Source organism: Coregonus lavaretus (assembly GCF_964263955.1).
Source record: "Coregonus lavaretus genome assembly, chromosome: 9".
Taxonomy (NCBI): Eukaryota; Metazoa; Chordata; class Actinopteri; order Salmoniformes; family Salmonidae; genus Coregonus; species Coregonus lavaretus.
This window is the reverse complement of record NC_139996.1, coordinates 27,830,088-27,842,183: the sequence shown is the minus strand read 5'-3', so window position 1 is coordinate 27,842,183 and position 12,096 is coordinate 27,830,088. Positions and strand designations below refer to the sequence as shown.

Below are 12,096 nucleotides of genomic sequence, written 5' to 3'. Positions count from 1 at the left end.
AATTTTCTATATATTTAAAATGAAAGGGAATCATCCGAGTTCCGCTCTGCTTGCATTATTTGGTGCTTTCTTTTGGATATTTAGGATAATTCTGCAGAATTCTGTATGTAGATTTTCTATTGGGTTTTTCTCCAAATGTTTATAAATGTAATTACAGGTTGGACCCCAAACCTCACTTCCATATAGTGCAATTGGTAAAATTACACAATTGGTAAAATTACAAAATTACACACAATTGATACAGGTTGTAATTTCTGGGCAGTGCAATGCTGTGTTGAAGTGTGTTGCGCTGTCAGGGGCCCATCTGTAGGTTTTATTTTGATTAATCAGTGTACAGGGATCTGTTTGTGTGGTCTTGTGGAGAAGTCTTTTCAAAAGGACATTAATCTGACAGTGGTCAGACAATGGTGTCTGTGGTCTGACAGTGAATGCACTAATGGAGGAGGGGTCCAAGTCTGAGATTGCATAGTCAACAATACTGGTCCCAAGAGTTGAGCAGTAGGTGAACCTTCCCAAAGAATGCCCTCTGATCCTGCCATTAAGAAAATACAGGCCTAAGCTCGACAGAGATGCACAAACTCCTTTCCATTTTTGTTCACTACCTGGTCAGGACTATTTCTATTACTAGTGATGGGAATAGGGTATAAGGAGGGATGTCCAAACGTGGAAAAAGTAAAGGGTTCTGAATACTTTCCGAATGCACTGTATATGTCTCAACAGGAGGCTGGCTCTGCATATGTGAGCTGGCAGTGAGGCTGAGTTATTGTCTGGGCTGGGATACCTTCCTGTTGGCCACTATTTGTCCTACCCCTAGAGTACAGTCCAGTGCTGTGAAGTGTTGGGCTGAGCTGAGCTGTGTACAGCACCGCTGGGCTGAGCTGGGCTGGTTCGGGCACTGCTCGGCTGAACTGAGTTGGTTCTGGCTCCGCCGGGCTGAGCTTGTCTGGGTCTAGCGCCGCTGGGTTCGGACATGTTGGCAGGGGCTGGAGATGTCTGTGTCTGGCTCAACTGGGATGAAATTAGCCTCCTCTCTCTTCTTGGATAGCGGGGAGGTGGGAGGGCTCTGTTGCTGGGCTGGTATGATTGTGGAACTCTGCCTAACGTCCTTGGCAAAGATTCTGACTCCCTCATGGTCCAGGTGTACATGGTCGTACAAGTGCTTACATGTCAGGGTGTGGTGGTGAGAGATGCTGACATTTGGTAGTGAGGCACAGTCCATGGCGATTTTCTGGTTGACATTGTGGATCATTTGCCAGGAGAGATTTATCCTTGGTAGGACGGTGGATATAATTATGTTTGTCCTTGGGAACAGGGTGTGTGCTTTCTCTGCCACCTTTCTCACTTCCTCAGCCACTCTTTCTCCTTTTGTGCGCAGGTCATTTGTCCCAGTATGTCTGATAAATTTGTCTGGAATTTCCAGCTTGGCTTGATAGAGCAGTTGTAGTGCACTGCCAGTAGTGGGACACCATAATTCAGCTGTCTGGTGTCTTGGGAATAGTCTCCTATCTTCCAGATACTTCCCATTAGAGTCTATCAGAACTTCAGTTTTTGGAGGTCTCCTGGGTTGAACTGGATCCTGTCCCCTGTCCTCTGGAGGTGTGTTCAGCTGAACATGGTCAAACTGCTAATGGGTTTGGCAGGTCAGGGTAGACTGTGGCAGGCTGGGAGGTTGGCAGGTCAGGGTAGACTGTGGCAGGCTGGGAGGTTGGCAGGTCAGGGTAGACTGTGGCAGGCTGGGAGGTTGGCAGGTCAGGGTTGACACTAAGAAGCTGAGAGGCTTGTGAGGCAGATGGGGTGAAGGCTGCACTGGGCTCAGGGGTATCTGGGCTTCCACCAGGCTGATGGGGCTGCTCTGTTGGTGGCATGGTCAGAAGCTGCTGACGGAGGGCATCGATGTCCCTCTCTTTCTGCTAAAGTTCCACCTTTACCACACACAGCTCCTCTTGGAGGGCATCATTGGACTGTGTCATTTGTTCAGTGTTCTGTCTTAACTTCTATCTTAACTGTTCTATTGAAGCACGGCTCTCCTCCTGGAAATGCCTCAACTCTTTCATCAGTGTCTGGACAGTGTTACATTCTTGTTGTTTGCTCTCCCTAAATTCCGTAATTTCCACTTCAAGTAATAATAATAATAATAATAATAATAATAATAATATGCCAATTAGCAGACGCTTTTATCCAAAGCGACTTACAGTCATGTGTGCATTATGGGACCCATCTCGTCCAAAAGGTTGGCTCAAGTTTGCCAAAAAGCACCTGGATGATCATCAAGACTCTTGGAAGAACGTTCTATGGACAGATGATTCAAAAGTATAACTTTTTGGACGACATGGTTCCAGTAATACCTGGCGAAAACCAAACTCTGAATTCCACAGTAAGAACATCATACCAAAGGTCAAGCATGGTGGTGGTGGTGTGATGATTTGGGGATACTTTGCTGCCTCAGGACCTGGATGACTTGCCTTAATAGAAGGAACCATGAATTCTGCTCTGTATCAGATAATTCTACAGGAGAATGTCAGACCATCCGTCTGTGAGCTGAAGCTGAAGCGCAGCTGGGTCATGCAGCAAGACAATGATCCAGAACACACAATCAAGTCTACATGAAAATTGCTAAAAAGCAACAAATTAGACGTTTTGGAATGGCCTAGTCAATGTCCAGACCTAATCCCAATTGAGATGTTGTGGCAGGACTTGAAACGAGCAGTTCATGCTTGAAAACCCACACGTCACTGAGTTAAAGCAGTTCTGCATGGAAGAGTGGGCCAAAATTCCTCCACAGCGACGTGAGAGACTGATCAACAACTACAGGAAGCATTTGGTTGGAGTCATTGCAGCTAAAGGTGGCACAACCAGTTATTAAGTGTAAGGTGGCGATTACTTTTTCACACAGGGGAATTGGGTGTTGCATAACTTTGTTTATGAAATAAATGAAATAAATATGTAATTGTTGTGTTATCTGTTCTCTTATGTTCCCTTTATCTAATATTAGGTTTTGGTTGAAGATCTGATAACATTCAGTATCACAAATATGCAAAAGTAGAGAAAATTAGAAAGGGGGCAAATACTTTTTCATAGCACTGTAAATAATACTAGATATTAGGAGCACATCATTTTACCTACTGGTTTTGGAACTCTCCTAAATAATAACATCTCTTTCTTGTGTGTGTGTGTCATTTCAGATGATATATTTGTGTTGAAGAACAAGGATGAGAAGAATCCAGAGATCTTTGGCCTCTTCAGCACTACAAGGTCAGCTTAGTCATGTTTTTCATGTTAACACCATTTACTGGTATATTGAAATGAATATATCAAAATACATTTCTCTCCCCTCCATAGCGCTGTGTTCCAGGGCTATGCGGTGTGTGTGTACCACATGGATGATGTGCGAGCAGCGTTCAATGGCCAGTTTGCCCACCGTGAGAGACCAGAGCACCACTGGACCCCCTACGAAGGCCGGGTCCCCTACCCACGCCCCGGATCTGTGAGTCCTGTCCCAACAGCCACCCCTACAGCATCTACTGACTTATCAATATACCTGATTGGCTCTCCAAACATGATTAATAAGGGTCCAAGCACTGCATGGTTGGTGTAGCATAATAAGGTAGTTTAGGAATGTGCTTAAGAGATGCACCTCCATGACAGCAAACTCCATATATCCAAACTATACAATTTAAAAAATATATTTTTACAAGGTGATATTCAAGCAGCAGCATGTTACATTCACAATTTGAACATCCCACGGAGCACCATTAAATCCATTATAAAATAATGGAAAGAATATGGCACCACAACAAACCTGCCAGGAGAGGGCCGCCCACCAAAACTCACGGACCAGGCAAGGAGGGCATTAATCAGAGAGGCAACAAAGAGACCAAAGATAACCCTGAAGGAGCTGCAAAGCTCCACAGCGGAGATTGGAGTATCTGTCATTAGGACCACTTTAAGCAGTACACTCCACAGTGCTGGGCTTTACGGAAGATTGGCCAGAAAAAAAGCCATTGCTTAAAGAAAAAAATAAGCAAACACGTTTGGTGTTCGCCAAAAGCCATGTGGGAGACTCCCCAAACACATGGAAGAAGGTACTCTGGTCAGATGAGACTAAAATTGAGCTTTTTGGCCATCAAGGAAAACGCTGTGTCTGGCGCAAACCCAACACCTCTCATCACCCCGAGAACACCATTGGCTGTGGGGATGTTTTTAATCGACAGAGACTGGGAAATTTTGTCAAAATTGAAGGAATGATGGATGGCGCTAAATAAAGGGAAATTCTTGAGGGAAAACTGTTACAGTCTTCCAGAGATTTGAGACTGGGACGGAGGTTCACCTTCCAGCAGGACAATGACCCTAAGCAACACTCAAGTGGTTTAAGGGGAAACATTTAAATGTTTTGGAATGGCCTAGTCAAAGCCCAGACCTCAATCCAATTGAAGACCTGTGGTATGACTTAAAGATTGCTGTACACCAGCGGAACCCATCCAACTTGAAGGAGCTGGAGCAGTTTTGCCTTGAAGAATGGGAAAAAATCCCAGTGGCTAGATGTGCCAAGCTTATAGAGAAATACCCCAAGAGACTTGCAGCTGTAATTGCTGCAAAATGTGGCTCTACAAAGTATTGACTTTGGGGGGGTGAACAGTTATGCACGCTCAAGTTTTCTGTTTTTTTTGTGTTATTTCTTGTTTTATTCACCAAAAAATATATTTTGCATCTTCAAAGTGCATGTTGTACTGTATAAATCGAATGATAAAACCCCCATTGTAAGGCAACAAAATAGGAAAAATGCCAAGGGGCGTCAATACTTTCGCAAGTCACTGTAGCTTCCTAGTACATATGGAAATTAAAACGTTTTATGAATTACTTTTTGGAGGGTTACTGCCAACATTATTCATATAAAAAATTGACATCAATGTCAGACAGGCGCATCGGCCCTCAGAGCTTGTGGGAGTTTTGCGGGGGCTAGAGGGGTGTCCGGTACACCAGTGAATCATTGTAGTCTATGACAGTGTAATGCTATTTTCTTATTCCTAAATTTCTTCTCTTCCTCTCTTCCACTCTATTCCCCTCTCTCTCTCTCTCTCTCTCTCTCTCTCTCTCTCTCTCTCTCTCTCTCTCTCTCTCTCTCTCTCTCTCTCTCTCTCTCTCTCTCTCTCTCTCTCTCTCTCTCTCTCTCTCTCTCTCTCTCTCTCTCTCTCTCTCTCTCTCTCTCTCTCTGTCCCTTCTCCCTCTCCATCTCCTTCCCTTCCACTCGCTCCAGTGTGGCAGTAAGGTGAATGGTGGTGCGTTCTCAGGTTCTAAGGAGTTCCCTGATGAGGTTCTGCGATTCGTGCGTTCCCACCCCGTCATTTTCAGCCCGGTCCTCCCCCTCCACCGCAGACCAGTTCTACTGCAGACGGAGCCAGGGGGGAGGAGACTAACTCAGATCGCTGTGGACCGCGTCCAGGCCCAGGACGGACACTATCATGTTCTGTATATAGGAACAGGTACAAGTCCTGAAATTGTCCAGTGCTGTGTATTGTATCTTCACGGTTGACACTCCCTCCACTGGGCATACAGTATCACTCACTATTCAAATTATAAAATTCACTCAATCTGCCTTTCATGGGAATGTATTTAAAATATTTTGAACTCCAATGTTACAATTACAATCTACAGAGACAATATAAAGAGAGAGAGGCAATGACATCCCAAAACAAAGGCTTTGACTCTCTTCCATTTTGATTTCCTCTCTGAATGGGTGGTAGTATTGGTGAATGTGTAATATTTACACTACCAGTCAAAAGTTCGGACACACCTACTCATTCAAGGGTTTTTCTTAATTTTTTACATTGTAGAATAATAGTGAAGACATCAAAACTATGAAATAATAGATATGGAATCATGTAGTACTAGTAACCAAAAAAGTGTTCAACAAATCAAAATATATTTTATATTTGAGATTCTTCAAATAGCCACCCTTTGCCTTGATGAGAGCTTTGCACACTTTGGCATTCTCTCAACCAGCCTCATGAGGTAGTCAGCTGGAATGCATTTCAATTAACAGGTGTGCCTTCTTAAAAGTTAATTTGAGGAATTTCTTTCCTTCTTAATGCGTTTGAGCCAATCAGTTGTGCTGTGACAAGGTATACAGAAGATAGCCCTATTTGGTAAAAGACCAAGTCCATATTATGGCAAGAACAGCTCAAATAAGCAAAGAGAAAGGACAGTCCATCATTACTTTAAGACATGAAGGACAGTCAATATGGAACACTTCAAGAACTTTGAAAGTTTCTTCAAGTGCAGTCGCAAAAACCATCAAGCGCTATGATGAAACTGGCTCTCATGAGGACCGCCACAGGAATGGAAGACCCAGCTTTACCTCTGCTGCAGAGGATAAGTTCATTAGAGTTACCAGCCTCAGAAATTGCAGCCCAAATAAATGCTTCACAGAGTTCAAGTCACAGACACATCTCAACATCAACTTTTCAGAGGGGACTGTGTGAATCAGGCCTTCATGGTCAAATTGCTGCAAAGCAACCACTACTAAAGGACACCAATAAGAAGAAGAGACCTGCTTGGGACAAGAAACACGAGCAAATGACATTAGACCGGTGGAAATTTGCAATTTCTGGTTCCAACCGCCGTGTCTTTGTGAGACGCGATGTGGGTGAATGGATGATCTCTGCATGTGTAGTTCCCACCGTAAAGCATGGAGGAGGAGGTTTTATGGTGTTGGGGTGCTTTGCTTGTGACACTATCTGTGATTTATTTGGAATTCAAGGCACACTTAACCAGCATGGCTACCACAGCATTCTGCAGCAATAAGCTGGTTTGGGCTTAGTGGGACTATAATTTGTTTTTCAACAGGACAATGACCCAACACACCTCCAGGCTGTGTAAGGGCTATTGTACTAAGAAGGAGAGTGATGGAGTGCTGCATCAGATGACCTGGCCTCCACAATCCCCCGACCTCAACCCAATTGAGATGGGTTGGGATGAGTCGGACGGCAGAGTGAAGGAAAAGCAGCCAACAAGTGCTCAGCATATATGGGAACTCCTTCAAGACTGTTGGAAAAGCATTCCAGGTGAAGCTGGTTGAGAGAATGCCAAGAGTGTGCAAAGCTGGTGTTGAATGGAGCTGAAGGATGGGACTAATAACAACAACTAATAACAACAATATAACTAGTGTAAGACATGATGTGTCCATAATAAGTATATAGGTTATATATTGTGAGCTTTTGTGAAAGAGCACAGTTAGAAAGATATGGCATATAGAAGCATACCAGATTGACATCATGAAAATGATCGGAGGAAGTTCAGGAGTAAAAACAAACTAAATATAATTATGTATATAGATGTATAAGCTAGAAGTAGAGGCCTAAGCATTGTTGTTCACTAGTTTACTCCAATTAGGGAGGGGATGGTGGGGTTGGAAAGTAATAAAGGGATATATATATTTTTAAAGGATATGTATGTATGAATATATGTATGTATGTGTATATATATATGTGTATGTATGTGTATATGTATGTATATATATATATATATATATATATATATATATATATATATATGTATATATGCGAGAGAAAAAAAACATATGGGGGATTGGAAGTGATGCAGACAATTACATTGATGGAAGTTACAATCTATCTGCAATATTAAAGCTGATCTACCCCCTAAAAAAATATAAAGAAAAAAAAAAGAGTGTGCAAAGCTGTCATCAAGGCAAAGGGTGGCTATTTGAAGAATCTCAAATATAAAATATATTTGGATTTGTTTAACACTTTTTGGGTTACTACATGATTCCATATGTGTTATTTCATAGTTTTGATGTCTTCACTATTATTCTACAATGTAGAAAATAGTAAAAATAAAGAAAAACCCTTGAATGAGTACGTGTGTCCAAACTTTTGACGGGTACTGTACATCAGATAATACTCTCTCCCGTAGACGACTCTGTTGTGTTGAAGGTTATCACCATCTACAACAAAGACACAGACACCATAGAGGAAGTGCTACTGGAGGAACTGCAGGTGTTCAAGGTACTGTTGTTACTCAGCGCCACTATGTGGCAAACAATAGTCATTGCACACATAAAGAAGATTGGCACTCAACAATTTGATTTAATTGTGGAAGTTCAGAAATGTTTTTATTTTTCTTCTTTAGGTCCCTTTTCCAATAACTGAGATCATCATATCAGCTAAACGGGTATGAAAACGATGTATTGTCTTAAAATGTTTCATTAATAACATCATTATTCATATAATTTTTTTGTGTGGTTGTTTAAAACTGCAGTACCTTAATCTAGCCACAAGATCACAGTGTATTGACATCTGAATGTGCGGGAATGTAATGCATTTTATGTTCTCGATATCACAGGAGGCTGCTGAGGGGAGAACGGCTCATAATAATTGCTGGAACGGAGCAAATGGAATGGCATCAAACACCTGGAAACCATGTGTTTGATGTATTTGATACCATTCCACTGATTCTGCTCCAGTCATTTCCACAAGCCCGTTCTCCCCAATTAAGGTGCCACCAACCTCCTGTGCTTGATATATACTCCAATGTGTACCTCCATTAATTTCTGTCCCTGTTTTGTTGTTTCCATAGCAACAGCTATATGTGGGTTCTGAGATGGGTGTGGCTCAGGTGAGGCTCCATCAATGTGACCTATATGGGTCTGAGTGTGCCGACTGTTGCCTAGCGAGGGACCCTTACTGCGCCTGGGATGGAATCACCTGCTCACGATACTACCCTGCTGGGGTCTACACCAAGAGGTGAGACACACACACACACACACATGCAGGCACACAGGCATGTACAGTCACACACAGACACATGCACATGTGCACACGCACACAGAGGTGCAGAGGCATCACATATCACTCATTAGCACCTCATCCAGCACCTCTATCCTCCTTAATCCCTCTCTGTCCTTATCTCACTCTCTCAAATGCCCATCTAACACCCTCCTCCCTTACCCCTCTCTCTCAGTAGACGATTCAGGAGACAGGATGTTCGCCATGGCAACGCTGTACAGCTGTGCAACGGGCTGCAGATTGATGGTCAGTCTGTGTTTTTTTTCCTACATTATCAGGACCCCAAAGTCCTAACATTTCAGCTGAAAGTCCAGAAAAGGTAGGAAAACATGTTTATTTTTTTTATGGTCAGGACTTTTTTCAGGACCTGAATTTGTTCAAATGCTATTTTAAGCTTAAGGGTTAGATTGAGGGTTTTGGGGTTAAGGTTAGGGTTAGGGTTATGTTTACGGTTAGGGTTTTTGGGGTTAGGGTTAGGGTTAGGGTTAGGGTTAGGGTTAGGGTTAGGTTTAGGTTAAGGGTTAAGGTTAGGGTTAGTTTTAGGGTTAGGTTTAGTGTTGAGGGTTAGGGAAAATAGGATTTGTAATGGTCAAACATTTTTACATTCCAAAAAGTCCTGACATTTCATGTGTGTGTGTGTGTGCGTGAAGCTGTCCAATCTGAGATTCACCTCCTATGATGTGTGTTTCATGCAGCTTACAATTTTGAAGCTCAGGTCCAATAAAGCATTTAGCTGTGGATAATAATAGAATGTGATTACACCTTGACCAATGGACTTTGGCCTGGCTGGGGTGACATAAAGGTCACTGTGTGTGTGTGTGTGTGTGTGTGTGTGTGTGTGTGTGTGTGTGTGTGTGTGTGTGTGTGTGTGTGTGTGTGTGTGTGTGTGTGTGTGCGTGCGTGCGTGCGTGCGTGCGTGCGTGCGTGCGTGCGTGCGTGCGTGCGTGCGTGCGTGCGTGCGTGCGTGCGTGCGTGTATGTAGAGAAGCTTTTTGTGACAGGCAAGAGGATAAAAGAGGTCACTGTAAGTTGAATTACTATGTTGTCCTCTTTTTTATATCTCACATATAATGTCTCCTCTGAACATGTGTGTGGTGTGTATGTAGGGGAGCAGTACCAGGGTGTAGAGCAGAGGCAGGTGTATGGGGTAGAGAGCAACAGTACTCTACTGGAGTGTACCCCTCGCTCTCTACAGGCCAGAGTCATGTGGTACATACAGAGAGACCCAGACAGAGAGGAGGTGAGACACACACAAACATCACTTTCCTCCCCTATTCCCTGCTTTCCCATCTCTTTTCACCCTTACCCTTCTCTCCCTACCTCCAGGTCAGAGGTGATGAGCGTGTAGTTATGACAACCCACGGGCTCCTTTTCCTGCGTGTGCGGAGCGGGGATGCTGGTGTGTACGTGTGTCAGACGGTGGAACATGGCTATGTCCACACCCTACTGAGGGTCACGCTACACGTGCTGGGAGGGGGGAAGGTTGGGGCCCTGATACACAGGACAGGGGAGGAGGGTGAGGGAGAGTGGGAGACAAAAGCAACCTGTCACCTCCCTATAGATACCTCTCCAGATCCCCACCCTGGTTCCAACTCTGACCCCAGTTCCAGGCTACAAGGAGCCCTACCAGGGTCCTCCCTAGCCCCAGCCTCAGCTCCAGGACCTACCTCCAGACTGCCAGCCCCAGGCCCAGGTCCTACTTCCAGGCTGTGGTACAAGGAGTTCCTCCAGCTGATAGGCTATGGGGACACCCAGCGGGTGGAGGAGTACTGTGAGAAGGTCTGGTGCTCAGGGAAGAGACACAGGAAGACTAAACGCAGATACACCCAGCCAATGGAAGGAGGAGAGAGAAAGGGGAGGGGGAAGGGAGACCCACACCGAGCCCCCAGACACACCTTGGACACCTGAGAGGAGAGAGAGAGAGAGCAGAGACTGTACAAAACACACACACACACTGGGACAGGTTTTTTCAATTCTACAACCAATGAAGCTAAAACATGACACTGTCTTCTTTTAGACTTGACCATATTGTCTTCTTTCTTCTAATAACCAGACTTTGTTATATTGTGTTTTTTCCTTCCCTGGTTTCTGGTGGAAACCTTGTCACTGGTAGGTATGCTGAGTGTATCTGTCCCTGAGTGTCCGTCAGATCGAAGGCACGTAGAACAGATTAACTGTTTGGAATGACGTGACCTCTGAACTTAAGACCACAGAACTGACAGCAGGCTCTCTGAACGGACAAAAGATTCACAGCCATGCCAGCTAAACCCACAGATAACAGACATTCAAACAGATTCATTAGAAATAAAACATATTTATGTTTCTAGAGATACTCTTGAGCTGCTCGCGTTTAAAACCACTGGTTAGAAAATACATAACTTATACGCACATCAACAAGTAGTGATTCTTTCAAATGTGTCTTACTGTAAATACGTTATTATTATAGGTATCTGTTTTGAGTTTAGTAGTGCTTTAAATTTTATTAAACTGGAAATGGTACTGTGATATTGTTTTACTGTATAGTTAAATGTAATCTTTCATGATGATGTACGCAAGTATTACCTACCGTACTTTGTCAGATCGTTTGGTTTTACTTGTGATTTAATTTAGTTTTACATGAGATTTTTTAAATTCTAGGTAAGTTGTCATCATTGAATTATTACATTTATGCGGAATTCTGTGTGTACAAATCAGAGAATATTGAAAGGCACACACCTGTCTATTTCAGGTCCCACAGTTGACAGTGCATGTCAGAGCAAAAACCAAGCCATGAGGTCAAAGGAATTGTCCGTAGAGCTCTGAGACAGGATTGTGTCGAGGCACAGATCTGGGGAAGGGTACCATTTTTTTCTTGCAGCATTGAAGGTCCCCATGAACACAGTGGCCTCCATCATTCTTAAATGGAAGATGTTTGGAACCACCAAGACTCTTCCTAGAGCTGGCCGCCGGGCCAAAATGAGCAATAGCACTGAACAATAAAAATAGTTTTGAGAAAGTACTGTTGATGATTTAACATGGATTCTATGAAATGGAATAGATGTAACCCCACTATAAAAGTTATAGATACTTGATCTGAGTCATTAGATATGAAATTATATATACATTGTATCTCAAACTATGCATTTCCACTTCAATAAATGTCCAACTTAAATGTGAAGTGTATTCAACTGGTAATTGATTAGTATTCATATCAGCTCCTGTTTTGCTGTCTATTTCTCTCTCCCTCCCTCCCTCTCTTTCCCTCTCTCTCTCTGTCACTGCTGTTAGTAATGATTCTAGAGATGGAGTTCATAATA

The 12,096-nt window shown here is 43.4% G+C and overlaps 1 protein-coding gene across 1 annotated transcript in view; it reads left to right on the top strand.

Annotated features, from left to right (window-relative positions):
- LOC311134754 (semaphorin-3E-like) overlaps positions 1 to 10,708 on the top strand; it is a gene marked incomplete at both ends in the record, with an annotated part of 57,520 nt that extends 46,812 nt beyond the window's left edge. Inside the window, 9 exon segments of the mRNA XM_084168534.1 lie at positions 3,183 to 3,252; positions 3,340 to 3,484; positions 5,255 to 5,480; positions 7,930 to 8,021; positions 8,146 to 8,187; positions 8,593 to 8,759; positions 8,977 to 9,055; positions 9,915 to 10,040; positions 10,127 to 10,708. Coding sequence (XP_084024660.1) covers positions 3,183 to 3,252; positions 3,340 to 3,484; positions 5,255 to 5,480; positions 7,930 to 8,021; positions 8,146 to 8,187; positions 8,593 to 8,759; positions 8,977 to 9,055; positions 9,915 to 10,040; positions 10,127 to 10,708 — 1,529 coding nt within the window.
- Positions 10,709 to 12,096: the final 1,388 nt, after the last annotated feature.